The sequence below is a fragment of the Hemicordylus capensis genome, chromosome 7 (assembly GCF_027244095.1).
Source record: "Hemicordylus capensis ecotype Gifberg chromosome 7, rHemCap1.1.pri, whole genome shotgun sequence".
Lineage (NCBI taxonomy): Eukaryota > Metazoa > Chordata > Lepidosauria > Squamata > Cordylidae > Hemicordylus > Hemicordylus capensis.
Genome location: NC_069663.1, coordinates 19,866,082 through 19,881,142, shown reverse-complemented (window position 1 = coordinate 19,881,142; position 15,061 = coordinate 19,866,082). Strand labels below are relative to the sequence as shown.

General features: G+C 46.1%; 1 protein-coding gene across 1 annotated transcript in view; it reads left to right on the top strand.

Annotated features, from left to right (window-relative positions):
* The window catches only part of LOC128332824 (FXYD domain-containing ion transport regulator 5-like), a 28,135-nt gene extending 15,593 nt beyond the window's left edge, over positions 1–12,542 (top strand). The window contains exons 4-11 of the mRNA XM_053267584.1: positions 3,474–3,531; positions 6,121–6,192; positions 7,560–7,637; positions 9,054–9,146; positions 9,709–9,741; positions 10,484–10,558; positions 11,795–11,843; positions 12,066–12,542. Coding sequence (XP_053123559.1) covers positions 3,474–3,531; positions 6,121–6,192; positions 7,560–7,637; positions 9,054–9,146; positions 9,709–9,741; positions 10,484–10,558; positions 11,795–11,843; positions 12,066–12,090 — 483 coding nt within the window. The 3' untranslated portion in view covers positions 12,091–12,542. The remainder of the gene's footprint in view (positions 1–3,473; positions 3,532–6,120; positions 6,193–7,559; positions 7,638–9,053; positions 9,147–9,708; positions 9,742–10,483; positions 10,559–11,794; positions 11,844–12,065) is intronic.
* Positions 12,543–15,061: the final 2,519 nt, after the last annotated feature.

Sequence of the window (15,061 nt, the reverse complement as noted above, 5' to 3'; positions counted from 1 at the left end):
GAGCACCTCTGAGTAGGGACGTACTCTATAGGGTTGCCATATTCTGGCTCTCCAAATCCGGGTGCCGAATTTGCATATTATGTAAATTGGCTTGAAAATCATTTTTGAGCAGAATAGTGACAGCACGTTTTGCTCCATCACTCCACTTCTAGAAGGGCTAGAGCTTAGTTTTGTTTTTGTTTTTTAAAAAGAAAGTCAAAATCCTAGTGAATCTGGGTGGGGGAAGCAATCTGGGTGAGATGCTTAAAATCCGGGTGAAACCCGGAATTCCAGGGGGCATGGCAACTCTAGATGTACGGCATCGTGGTCACCAAAAATGCTTTGATTCTTAAAGCAGAGTTTCCAGGATTAGCAGTCAAGTAACTTTTGGAGTGTGTGTGTGTGTGTGTGTCTGTGTGTGTGTATGTGACTGTGACTGTGGGAGAGAAAAAAGGAGGAAAGGAAAAGTATTGGGTTTCTCCATTCCAAAGTGAAAATTTGGAAGCGGATCGTTAATTTCGATGATGTTGGGACATTTGTGGTTTGGAAAGAATCCAGGAGGAGAGGCTTAGAAAAACCAGGCAATGTGGATAAAGCGAGAGGCCCCGTTGGGTTTTGATCACTCCTTTCTAGGACCTTGGCAGGCTGACAGCTCAGAGCTGCCTTCTCAGATGGCCGCATCATGACTTCCACATCCTTTCGAGTTCCACGAGCCGAAACAGTCAGTTGACTGTTGGAGTCGTAGAAGGGCTTGGGGGGGAAACACCAGTCTTTTTCGAACTCTGAAAATACTGGATTTATAGAAAGCCTGAGATCACAGCAGAGCTTTAGAATCGGAAATGCTCGTTAGGCTTGATGGTCATCTCAAGCAAGGATGGACAATATGTTGGGTAGGGTGTGTGTGTGTCTGTTTGTGTACTTTATTTCTTTAATTGTTTCAGTTATTCTCAGAAAGATGAAGGGGTAGCCTTGCAGCAGAAATTCCTTGTGTGTTGCAGAAAAATTTAACTAGCTGAAAAAATATTTTTTCAACAAGTTAAATATTTATTTGTATATAAGTGGGGGAAATGCTTACATTGGATTATATTGATTTATTGAATAATTTTTGAGATTAAAATTAATACCAATGTATGATGTTACAAGAAAACAATTTCCCTTAAGTCCTGGAAATGTTTTACTAGGAGATCGAAAGAGGAAAATTATTGAAACACACAATATGGCATTGATGATTGATTTGCTCTGCACTGCAAGGGGCAATGTGGCAGCCAAATGTTTTTTTGTTTTTTTGTTTTGTGGTTGATTAATGTTTTTTTGTTTTGTGGTTGATTAATGAAGCTATGGCAAATAGTGGAAAAAGTGAAACTTAAATGACATTAGACCCAGAGAAGACACAGTAAATGGACACATTTACTGAGTTTCAGCAGACAACTGCATCCTGTATAATTTGTAGTATAAATATAAAATTATTCCATTATATAAATATGATAATCTTTTGCGTTGTAATCTATAATTTGTCTTTATACAGAGAAAATATGTTGAGCCTTTTGGAAGGGCGGTATAAAAGTTTTAATAATAAATAAAATGAATAAATTATGCATAATAATGCATAATTTTAATTATGCATAATTGTTTTAATTATCCATTACTGTAGAGCAAGGATTAAATCCTGGCTTCACTCAACATCTCCTAGTCTTGGGTGTATGCACATCCCTTCACATGCAAGGATTGAATGGATTTTACTTGTTTAGAACAAGTTATGTCTGAACTGGGTGATCCTGGCTTATTCTAGCCAGAGTTGCAAAATAAACTCGGGTCTGATATTGTATTCTAGTTTCAGATCCTCATTTATTTTGAAATTCCAGTTTCAGATCTCCAATGTACACTTCTTTTCCATTCACATAATTTTTTTGGCAATGCATGATGAGAATCAAGAACATGTATGTCTCCTCCTCCCCGATTACTTAAAATTTTATTTAGGCTTCTCTCTAGCTTCTGAGATTTCAGAATATATTGCCTACATACTAATAAAGACACCTTTGCTCTCATAAGAGCTAGAAACCTGCTCTAAAACACACACACACACACACACACACACACACACACACACACACACACACCCCTGCTATATAAATATATATAACAAGAAACCCCTTCTGAGATTCTTGGGGAACTGACGTGTACTTTCTACTATTTTCTGCACATTTCCTGTGCTCCTGTAAAATCAGGGCATACCCAGCAACGTTAACTATAAATGCAATAACTATAAAAACAAACATGCATTTTTCACACATGAGTGTGGTCTGTTAGGTGTCATCAGAGCTTAGTGGGCAGGCTCACACAACTGCCTGTAAGTACTTACTGGGTAGGGGTGAGAGGCACTAGAAACTGTGGGGAGCGTGTGCCTTCATTGGGCAAGATGTCTGAACTTGCCCAAGTCCTGTTCGTGATGCCAGTTACCCACTTCTGCCTTCATTCTTATCAACGTTGTCAAGCTGACTTCAAATCCTGATGACAGAAGCTGGCGTTAAGTTAGTAGAAACTAAGGCAGAAGTGGGTAGCTGACATGAGAAACGGGGCTTGGGCGGGTTCAGACCAGTGGTCCCTCTATTTTTTTTTCGTCTCTGTGCGGAATGAGTTTTCTTCTGGACGGCAGTATCGAGGCACTGTGTGTGCACCTGCCTTCAGAATGGAGCCTTCCTGATTCAACCTGAGCAGGATCTAAAATGAACTGAGCAGACATCTAAAAACTTGTGGGCGCACGCACATGTGCATGCCTGATTGATTGCTTGATTGTTAAGTTTACATACCACCTTTCGTTAAAACAATCCCAAGGCAGTTTACAGCAAAATTTAAAAACAAGATTGTAAAAAAGACACCATTAAAATATGAAGCTAAAAATACAAAACAAATCTGATTAAAAATGTAAAACACAAGCATAAAAGCAATATAGAGTACAAAGAGCAGCAGTAGAGACAATCATATAAAAGCCTGGGCAAAAAGCCAAGATTTTACACTCTTTCTAAAAGCTGTGATGGAGACCAAGGAGGGAATAGCCACCGGGAGAGCATTCCAGAGTCTGGGGGCAGCAACAGAGAAGGCCCTGTCCCGCGTGCATGAAAACCGAGCCTCCCTCATTGTCGGCACCTGGAGCAGAGCCCCCTCAGATGACCTCGTCAAGCAGGCAGCAGCTCTTGGGAGCAGGCGGTCCCTCGGGTATCCCGGGCCCAAACTGTTAAGGGCTTAGAAGGAACAGTGGTTCAGATGTCTGATGGGAGTATGTGTTCTCCGTAATCTTTGGTTCCTCTTGTAGCTACTTGGTATGTACCTACAGGTGGTTGTGTGAACCCACTCAGTGATTTTGATGAGGGGCGGATCTGCACCTCACTTACGGCTGCAAACATCATCCTGTGTTGGCCTGCAATGCATGATGGAATTATGGGACCCCGTCTGACCCTGAGTCATGATACTGGAATCTATTTTTTGTTTTGTTCCAGCTCCTTGCCTTTCTGCTGCTTGCCCTTGTGGGCCTTTCCACCTCTGTGGATGCACAAGGTAAGATGCTGCCTCTTCATGATATGGTCTCAGGTTCCTTTGCCAATTCTCATCTCTCTGGCAATAGTAGCCAAGAGTGGTCCATTCAGCCGTGTTCTCCTGAGTCTCCGTTTTTCACTGACTTCCTACTGGATGTGTATGAATCACTCGGAGTTATTGTTCAGCAAGCACCTCATGCAGCTTGCCTCCTCACGGCAAATTGTCCATGGGTGGTGTGACGGATGGCAGCCTACCTTGAAGGAGCAGTGTGCTCCTAGATTGGGATCAGAGCAATCTCTCCATTGAGGGTAGATCCCAGGAAAGTTAGAGTAACCTCCGCTTCATCACAGGTGAGATCTGGTCCTGGAAACAATTTTATCTGGCCCTGAGCGGTGCTTCTAAATTTTAATCGAAACCCCCAAAGCACATAATGTGGCCATCCGTTGTTTCAGAGCTCTGGCTGGTCACTTTAGTGGCCTTGAGCATTGGTACTCGACTGGTGCGAAGATTATCTTTTGGAGATAGACTTGGGTATGTTCAGACAAAAGTGTTGGGGTTTTTTTGCGGGAATGTCAGTGAACTACTGCAAGAACTGCTCGCCAGCAGTGTCGCCTCTGACAGACAATCCCAGATGTTCTTGACTACAGCTCCCAGGATCCTCGGCTAAAGCCCATTGCAACTAGGGATTCTGGGAGCTGTAGTCAACAACATTGGGGATTCCCTCTTACAGGGAACGCTGCTCGTCAGGGTCATTCTTGGACAGTCACATCTAAGCAGATCTTCCCACTTTTTTGCAGTAATTCTTCCCACTCCTTTGTGTCCAATTGCAACGTTCCAGGTTGCAGTCCTTTCCCGATGGTGCTTTCTGTGCACGTGCATAGAAAGCCAGGGTGTTCTTTTGTTTGGGAGCCTCTGGTGGGGAGCCACCACCAGCCCTTTGCTGTCTCTGCTGCGGACTCTCTCCCTCCCTCTCAACTGCCATTGACCTCCACAGCTCCACTAACCATCACAGCTATCATGGCTGGCAAAAGAAAGGAAGCTGTCTGCGGCGCAGTATAATGACATCACCGCCCAATGCAGGCAGCAGACAATGACATCATTATGGCCAGCTTACTTCCTTTTGCCGGCTATGGTCCTCTGCAAACAGAGCAAAGAGGCACCTTTTTAAAGTGGCGATTGTCTTTATTGAGCAGGAGGAGAGCAACTGGCCCTGTCTGTCCCCGGAAAAGCATCAGGGCCGGATTAAGCTAGTGTGGGGCCTGTAGCATATGTTATAAAAGGGCCCTAAAGTGAGTGTGACAAGAAATTTCCAAGAGCCAATGGACAGGCTCTTTCATTTGGGCTGCTGCAAGCCCCGGCTTTTCACCATTTGGAGCACTGCCTGTGCAGAAAAGCGAACATTCCCTTCAAAAGGAATGAGTGAAGCTGCGAGGGCTGGGTGACTGGTGAGCACTAAGACCTCGAGCAGCTCTTTTCCCACCTAGGGTGGATTGCAGAAGCAGAGAGGAGGAGAGATCTCCAGACACGAGAGGAGGTTATAGGAATAGAAGAAAAGCTTGCAAACATTTAGTGCAGGGCCCTATAAATGCAGGGCCCATAGCAAATGCTACTTTTGCTGTTAGGTTAATCCGGCTCTGCAAAGCATCCCTCCAGTGGCTGTGGCTGGTGTCTCTCTTATGTTTCTATTCAAGATTGTGAGCCCTTTGGGGTCAGAGAGCCATTTGATTGATTGATTGATTGATATCTGTGTAAACCGCTTTGGGAACTTGGGTTGCAAAGCGGTATATAAATATTTGCCGTGTTCGTATGGTGGCTGTGATGGTTTCTGGGGCTGTGGAGGCCAGCAACAGATGAGCAGGGGTGTGTGGCTGCAGTTGGGAGGGGCTGCAGTAGCAGATGGGGCAGTGGCAGAAGCAGTGGCAGCCTGCCACAAAACTTGGACACGGGTCACTGCCAACCATGGGCCACTGTTACAGGAAAATTCCCTGTAACAGAGATTTCGAGATGTTGCTTACTACAACTCCCAGCATCTCCAGCTGCAGTGGCCTTTGGCTGGGGATTCTGGGAGTTGTAGTCATTAACATCTGGGAATCCCTGTTACAGGGAACACTGCTGCCAATTTCTCTATGCCACCGAGCGAAGGGCTTCCAGTGATGACATTGCTGGCATGGGTATAAAATGTGGCAGCCACACCCAAGCCAGATGGCCCCAGCCTCAAGGAAGGGGATTGAATTTTGGCCCCACCACCACAGGCTTCCTGATTGCAGCCTCTCCACTTTCTCCCTTAAGAATCCATGGAAAACCCTTCATTTCTATAGGAGAAAGCCCTATCATACATGACACTGTGGTGCAATAGATAGAGGGTTGATTGAGAGAAGAGAGGCCCAGATTCAAATGCCCTCTCAGCCATGATTTTCCCTGGATGACCTTGGGCCACGCATGCTTTTTCAGCCTGACCTACCTCGCTGGGTTGTGGGGAGTGCAAAATGGGCAGAGGGAAAACCAGTTTCCTTAAGCTCTTTGGAAGAAGGGCAGGATACAAATGTAAGAAAGAAATACTTGGCCAGTCTTATGCAGGAGCGATTTTAGGGTAATGAATTCTTGCTCCAGTTTCAGGAAGCCCAGCTTCGATTGTTGGAGAGCAGGTGGATTACACAAAGGAACCGTTTCTCTCAACAACCGGTGAGTTTTATTGCAATCTAAGGATTGCTGGTCAGTGCAGTTGATTGACTGGTGATCCCTGCCTGATCCTTCTCAATGGGGGCTTGCATTTGCATGCTAGCAGAGAGATTCATGTCTTGGTTTTGCAGCTAGTATCCATATGCTCCTCCCCAGATGTCATTGTTGTCTCCACTGGTTGGGCAGCAGAAGTCTTCAAGGGTCAGATTGGTCCCAAAGAGCTGCTCAAATGGTGGTGGTGGTGGCAGGCATCCAGTCATCCTATTGGCTCTCCGATAATCTGCTGCCTGAGAAGACCGCCTCACCTGGCCTCATGAAAAGGCCGCCCCTGGTTTGGAACGGAAAAACCGTGTGTGGAGAAAGGGTTAAGCACCCTTGCCATGTCTCTGCAATACTTTACCATCTTCCAAAACTATTTTTCACTCACCGAGGGTGGCGGCAGCGGATTGGGGCCGGGCAGCATAGCTGTGGCAGCCAGGAGAGTCGAGGGCGGCGAGGGACGGTCCGCTGCCTGGGAGGAGGAAGTGCGGGGGGAGGGAGGAGAAAGCAAGCCCAGCCCCAGCAAGCGTCTTCTCTTCCCACCATGCTTGGAGAGAGCGTGTGAGCCCTAGCTGCAGGGCACTATTGCCTGGCGATCAAAGGGAGGCGGCCGCGGGGAAACCCCAAGCCTTGTGAGCCCCCTGACCCTCCGGGCCAGGAGACATTTGTTCCCCCTTGTCCAGTGGACCTTATGCCCATGCCTGCTTTAAATTCTATTGATGCAAAACAAAATGCAAAACAAAAACAACTCTGCATCCACAACACCTGAAAGGTTGAAAACAATGTTTATTTCAGCATTGTATTTACAAAACTTCTAAATAAACTAATTAATGATCCTGAAGTGTTATAAATAGAGAAAATGCACCTATTTTATCAGGCTTTTAATTTACAAGGGTTAAAAGTGTTATTGATGGTTCTTTTAATTTTTCCCTATGTTTTAAGGTTTTTATTGTTGGGTTTACAATTGTTGGGTTTTAATTGTAAACCCAACACTTAAAACATAGAAAACAAATCAAAACAACCATAAGATAAATATCCATATCTATATATGGAGAAGATAAATAAATAAAATAAGTAAAATGTATCCATATGCGTATCATTTGTCCCTAAACTGAGTTTTATGTGTCATTTTTGTATTTTCCCCCCTTTTGTACATTTCTGCAAAAATTAAAAATAAAAAGTATAGGAAAACTACATGTCTACTGGAACTCTATATCCTCCTTCTCAGAACCTAAGGAAGAGTGGTATATTCTTCTCTGGGGGGAGGCATGAGGAGGGTTCTTGGATCACTCTGCTTCAACCCTTCTTCTTTTTCTCCTGGTCTTGTACAGCAGAGAAGCCAAAGGATGAGACTACCACATTGGCGCTCACTAGTAACTTCCCACAAGAAGAGGAAGTATCAACAGAAGGCACGTGACAGAGAACTTCCTTGGGTTTTAAAAATTCTGTGGAATTTCTGTGGATTCTGTGGAATACTGTGGAATTTTAAATTCTGTGGAATTTTAAATTCTGTGGAATTTTAAATTCTGGGGAATACTGTGGAAATTTATATGCAGGATGACCGAATAAAGATCAAGTGACATAGTAACATAGGAAGCTGCCATATACTGAGTCAGACCATTGGTCTATGTAGATAAGTATTGTCTTCACAGACTGGCAGTGGCTTCTGAGGTTGCAGGCAGGAATCTCCCTCAGCCCCATCTTGGAGATGCTGCCAGGGAGGAAACTTAGAACCTTCTGCTCTTCCCAGAGCGGCTCCATCCCCTCAGGGGAATGTCTTCCGGTGCTCACACATCAAGTCTCCCATTCATATGCAACCAGGGCAGACCCTGCTTAGCTAAGAGGACAAGTTATGCTTGCTACCACAAGACCAGCTCTCCTCTCTCCAGACCAGGAAGCTATTCACACAATGGGGCGAAATTGGGCTAGCCATTGGGCTAGCGGAGGCTAGCCCGATTTCGCCCCATCGTGTGAACCACCAGGCTCGGCTGCAAGCTTGGTGGTTCCTAGGTGGTTAACCTGCCTAACTACCCCTACCCTAAAACCAGGTTTGTGGAGCGTGTGCTCCGCAAACCTGGTTTTAAAGATCGTGAGTAGCCACTGCGTGCTGCGGTTACTCACGAGTAGACCCCTGGAGGGGAGGCAAAAAGCCACCTCCCGGCTCCGGGGGTCTCCCCAGTATGCCCTGCGTGCTCTCGCAGGGCATACTGGCGCTTCCGGGGGTACCCTCAAAGCCGCTGGGAGCAACCGTTGCTGTTCTGGGTGGACGATCTTCCCGCCCAGGGAAAGAGAAGACGATCATCTGCAGAGATGGTATGTTGAACCCACCCGTGAGCACTTCTTGCTGCTCGTGAGAAGAGGCTCAGTAAATAGCCAGATCGGGGGCCCCATTGATCAGGGCCAAGGCTTGTGGGGTTGGGAATTTAACCCAGCTCCTCTGTGGTCCCAAACAAAATGGTCTGACTCCGTATAAGGGAGCTTCCTCTGTTCCTTTGTCGAGGGAGGGCAGCTGTCCCTGTTCAGCCCAGCAGAGAATCTCTCCAGTGGCTGTTACGGGTAACGTGTGTGAGGTGTGTGTGTGTGTGTAGACTGTGAGTCCTTTTAGAACAGGAAAACCACTGCTTTTCAGCAACAAAACATTGTCAAAGCAGTTTCCATAGCAGAGGCAATGAAAACTGCTTTGTCTTCTTTTGGGTCAAAAAGCAGGATGATGATGATGATGATGATGATGATGATGATGATGATGATGATATAATGGTGTTTCTTCACAGCCTTTGTGTATATATAAAAAACTATGATTTCATATGCTTTCTTTGACTTTGCAGTAGAAGTGACATCAGTAGCTGGAGTGACACCAGCAGTTGAAGTGAAAACTAAAAAGCCCCGTGTTGGCATCACGGGGGCTACTCGTGTTACAGGTGAGGCAGCATAATAATCCAAGTCCTGGGATTGGGGCCACCCATCGGTGAGGAGAGGGACAGACTGGACAGGCCCAAGGGCTGCTGTGTCCCATGGAAGTGTGCTTTGACCCAGGAGTGGACAGCTGGCAGTGGTCCAGGGACAGGACAGGATGCTCGCTCCCTTAACCTCATTTTAGGGGGAGGCTTCTTTGGCGGGGTTGCCGCCATTTAGCTGCCGGGATCGGGCCCGATCCTGGTGGTTCACATCAGCGTGCAAAACCGGGCTGGGCTCCCTTAGCCTGGGTTTGCACGCTCATGTAAATAGCCTCACTGTATCCTAAGAAGAGGAGGTGGGAAAGTAAAGCTCACCAAGCAATGGGGTAGAGCAGGGCATATGTTTAAATACATGCTGTTTGTATTTGGATGTTACCCACACGTAAGAAGACAATTAAACAGGCAGTGTTAGGAAGTATCCTTGATTCCCCCACCCAGCTCTGGAACAGGAGGGTCAGACCTGATGCTGCCTAGAGAGCAAGGCGTGAGTAGTTTCAAATGTCTAATGTTCTTTCTCTCTTTGCAGCTAATGCGGCAGATGTGGAGATTTTCCATTACGGTGAGTCCCTGGCTGGCAAGAGAGAGTAGTGTTGTTGTTTTTGCCAGAGAGCTGAAAGTGGTGCCTGCAGAATGTCCCATGTTTTATCCTGGGCATTTCTAGGTGGGGCTGAGAATGATTACTGCCTGAAATCTTGAAAAAGAAGCTGCCAGTTAGCACAGACAGTACTGAGCGAAATGGACCAACAGTCTGACTCAGTGGAAGGTAGCTTCTATGTACCTAAACTGCTGGGGAAGGATTCAGTGGAAGAGCATCGGCTTTGTATGCAAAAGGTCCCAGGTTCAATCCTGGGCGTCTCCAGGTGAGGCTGGGAAAGACTATTGCCTGAATCCTTGGAGAGCTGCTGCCAGTCCGTGCAGACAATACTGAGCTAGCTGAACCAATGGTCTGACTTGGTATAATGAAGCTTCCTATGTACTATTCATCCCACTTTTGCTGGGCCCCAGTCAAATAGGTTCTGCAGGTTTTTTTGAAATAGGTCAAATAGGTTCTGCAGGTTTTTTGAAATAGGTCAAATAGGTTCTGCAGGTTTTTTGAAAACCTGCAGAACCTATTTGACCAGAGGAGATAGTACGGAAAAATCAATCCGTATGCATCATAAAAAGCAGTGCTTTTTTCAAACCTCTTTTGACTCTTCTAAAGCCTGTCCCTAGCTGCAGACACTGCTTATCCACTGGTATTCTCATCCCAGTGTGCCTTTTGATGCATGTACTAAATACCTATTTTTCTCTTCCCACTGCAGATTATTACTCCCTGCGCAAATGGGGTCTGATAGCTGCTGCCATCCTCTTCATTCTTGGCATTCTCATTCTCACTTGTAAGTGTGGACAATGACGGGCATGAATGCAGCCGGTTTGGTACTCAAGATGTTGAGATCTGGTTCTGGTTAACGGTGGTGGGAAAAGAGCAGTAGAGCAAAACCTGAGTATTCACATCATGCTCACAGGCCCAAAACATTTTTTTTTTTGCTCATGTGGCAGACTCTGTGGGGAGCCCGGGGAGGGCAGGGGGGTCCCCAGAATGTACCGTGCACTCACGTGGTGCATCCTGGTAGTTCCAGGGAGCCGGGACGACACATCCTGGCCCCCGACCCTCCCCACTGCCTTGTCATGCGGGGAATTGTTGGGGCTCATGGGGAGTGCACCCAGCATCGCTCAGTCGATCGTCTGCAGGGAAGCTAAGTTTGACTCACCTTCCCCCGCAAACAGTCACCTGGCCCTTCTCACTAATCCTAAGAAGAGGCTCGTCATGTCTGCTTACAGTCCTAGGGCTGTTTTTCACCCTGGGATGGGAATCGAGATTGCAAGTGTGGCATGGGTTCACGTGATTATGGCAATGTGGTTAACCAGCATTCAACCACGATTCCTGTGATTATTGTGTGAATCTGCCCACAGAAGGTCCAATACCAGTTCTAACCATCCCTGGGAAAGCAATATCAGAAAGAGAAGCATTTCTCATACGTGCCCCGGACATTAGCCAAATTGTAATATAAATAGCTTCTTATTACTCAAATTTTATTCATCTGTCAGATAATCTAGGCAGAGAAAATGTGGTACAGACAGGATTCAGATGTTTTACTACACTTCTCCTCGGGAGGAGGTTTCAACTTCTTTGAAAAAGGATCTGGCAACTGATTTTACATAGTCCAAAAATTGGGGATACAGCCCATTTTCAATCATTTTCCTCATAATGTCCACGAGGAGAGGGATCTGTATGACTGAACAGAAACCTACATGAGGACTTATGATCTGACAGAAAGAGATTCCCCCACCCTTAAAAAAACCAAAATAAAGCACCTGGGGAAAGCAAAATCACTAGTCCATTATAATTGCAGGATTGTTAGGATCAGATTGCAGCATGGGATTCTTTACAAGCACAAAGGGTGGAGGATCGAATAGTCCATGAGGTCTGCTAGATCTCACGTCCATCTTTGGGTGGAGAACTGGGCCCCAGATGGCTAGGCATTGGCCTGCAGCCCAGATCCCTTCCATTCAAGCCCGGGATCTAGAAGAAAGGATGACAATCTCGGTCTATTCTCTCGTTTTCTCTCCAGGTGGTAAACACAGGCATTTGCCACGATGCCGAGGGAAGAAACGAGCAAGGTGAGAGCACATATTTATTTACATGCATATCCTCTAGGGGTGTGCACAGCATTGGGTACAGGAACTGTCCCATCAGCCACTTTGAATTGTTAGCGAGAAAAGCAGTGTGTTTGTGTGTGAGAGTATGTATATGTATATATGTGTGTGTGTCGTATGTATGTTTATGTATGTATGTATACACACACACACACACATCTAAGCCCCTCTTCACTTATTTTGCAGGAACTATGATGTGACTCAAGCCTGAAGCTACTTCAGCTCTTTCTGTTGGGAAGCATGGGCAGGGACGCTGTTCCTCTGGAAGGCAACAGTTGCATCAAGCTGGATCTGGCACACTTTACTATTCGTTGCAAACAGAGAAGTGACCACTCAGTTCCCCAAACCATCCAGTCCCTGCCTGATTGCCAGGCTTGTCCCGTACCTGCACTCACAACATCTCTCCATTCTTCATGCTCTGCTCCTGTCTTGTATCCCCCCCCCCCCACTACATTAAATGACTCCCTCTGCAGAACTTGGGCATTGCTGAGTGAGTTGCTCCCACTGCACATCCTGAGGCCAGGGGAGACTTGAGTTGGCTTATGATGATGGGCGAGGCGGTCACTCCAGGCCAAGACAAACCCTTGTGAGCAAATCCTGTGCCAAGAAGGTCTGTAATTCTGTACCCACAATAAATGCTGGGGCGTGCTCTGTTTTTTCTAAGTGGCCTGATTTCACTCGATTCTGTGCTTTCATTGGCCTCATGCATTCGGCAGAGTTTTGAGAAAAGTTATGATGCCAGAGGTGTTGCCACGGGGAGCATGAACTCAGTCAGGAAAATATACAGTGCTGAGTCAGATTACAGGTTACAACTCCCTTCATTTATACCTGAGCACTGAACACAAAATCATGGCTCATGGAGGCCTCAAGTTACACTAGTGATCTTTCTCCAACTAGAGTTGTCATGCCCCCTCGATTTATAAGCATCTCACCCAGATTGCTTAAGTCACCCAGATTTGCCCAGATTTCAGCTTTCTTTCTTCTCTTTTCTTTTCTTAAAAAGCTAAGTTCTAGCCCTTGTAGAAGTGGAGTTCTGGAGCAAAACGTGCAGTCACTCTTCTGCTTCAAAATTATTTTCAAGCCTATTTACATAATATGCAAATTAGACACCCGCATTTGGAAAGCCAGAAGATGGCAACCCTATACTCCAACAGGTGTTTGATTTGGAGCTTATTCTCTCTCAGCCCTATCTGGAGATGCTAGGGAGGGAACTTGGAACCTTCTGCTCTTCCCAGAGTGGCCCCATCCCCTCAGGCAGGGCTTTGGCCCTCCTGTAGATGTTGGTCTACAACTCCTATAATTACTGGCTATTGGCCAATGTGGCGGGGGATTATGGGAGTTGTAGTCCAAAAACAGCTGGGGAGGCCAAAGTTGGGCAGGCCTGCCCTAAGGGGAATATCAGTGCTCACATGTAGTCTCCTATTCAAATGCAAACCAGGGCAGACTCTGCTTAGCAAAGGGGACAATTCATGCTTGCTACCACAAGACCAGCTCTCCTCCCTTGGTACGGGGCATACAGTTCGAAGCAGAGCGGAGCCATATATATATACATTTTACTGAGTTTTGACTGAGCAGTTGAGTAGATTAAAAATGATGGGCCTAAATCAATGGCCCTTTAGACCTTCTCCACTCACCCCATCCAAGTGGGAATTTCTGGCTACCAACCCACTCTCCCTGTCAGAAGCCTCCACAGCAGCAAAGGCCTGACTAGACTGGACCCAATCTGATTGCATGGGCTCCATGTGCGGGAACTCCTACCTGTAAGTGGACAGGCTCACTTGGGGGATTTTGCAATGGAGGTGAAATTGACCAGCTACAGATTTCACTGCTCTCCGAAACACAGCACAATGCAACCCATGATAATCAACTCGTCCAATTCTCTGCCACATAAACCACTTTCTCTGCCACATAAACCACTTTCTTTCAAAAATAAAAAAAAATATCTTTCAAAAATAAGTCTTTCAAAAATAAAATAAACTTTCTTTCAAAAATAAAATAAAAATCTTTCAAAAATAAGTCTTTCAAAAAAACATTTCTTGACATAAAGAAAAATAAAGAATAGATAAATAAGATGGTCCCTTGTCCCCAAAGGGCTCACAATTTAAAAAAAATAAAAATAAGGTAAACACCAGCAACAGCCACTAGAGGGATGCTGTGACCACAGAGCCCTGTGGTTGTCTTTGGTAGAATACAGGAGAGGTTTATCACTGCCATGCCATCTCCCAAGCAATATGAGACGATTGATATAGGTGTTTCCCATACCAGTGGGGATTCGAACCAGCAACCTCTGACTTGCTACTCAAGTCATTTCCCCGCTGCGCCATTTAAGGCTCCCATTCAATAAAGAGAACTGCCACTTTAAAAAGGTGCCTCTTGGCTCTTTTACCAGGGGACTGGACTGGAATGTTAAAGTTGGTAGGGACCTTAGAGGTCTTCTAATCTAGGGATACCGGACTGCAGCCCTCCGGCTCTTCTTGACCTACAACTCCCAGCATCCCTGGCTTCTGGCCACTGTGACTGGGGATGATGGGAGTTGTAGGCCAAAACAGCTGGTGGGCCACAGTTGGACAGGGTCTTGGACATTGGAAAGTGTCCAATGGACACCTCTCTTCTAATCCAGCCCTCTGCTCAGTGGAAGAAACTTTGAAAGGCGCCTCTTTGCTCAGTTAGCAAGGCTCCATAGAAGGACAGAGGTTGTTGGGTTGCTTAAATAGAAAAAAGAAGAATGTAAGGGGAAAAAATTAAAAGTTAAATACTGGCTCCTTTCATTCTACAAAAAGGATTTTGGAGCCCTCCTTACTTTCTCCCATTCTTTATAAGGAGCCTTCATTTGGCTTGCTTCTCCCTTGCGTTTTGTTTCCACTTCCTCCCAGGGAAATGACATGATTAGCAAGCAAGAGGCTGCCAGTTTCAAATCCCCCGCTGGTCTGTTTCCAGAACTATGGGAAACACCTATATCAGGCAGCAGCGATATAGGAAGATGCTGAAAGGCATCATCTCAGACTGCGCGGGAGGAGGCAATGGTCAACCCCTCCTGTAGTCTATCAAAGACAAGCACAGGGCTCTGTGGGCACCAGGAGTCGACACGCTTTACCTTTAGTCCAAAAGCAGCTGGAGGGGGGGGGCTTAAATTGAGCAGTCCAGGCCTGCCTTAAAAGGAGCCGTAATCGGTGGCTCTGTAG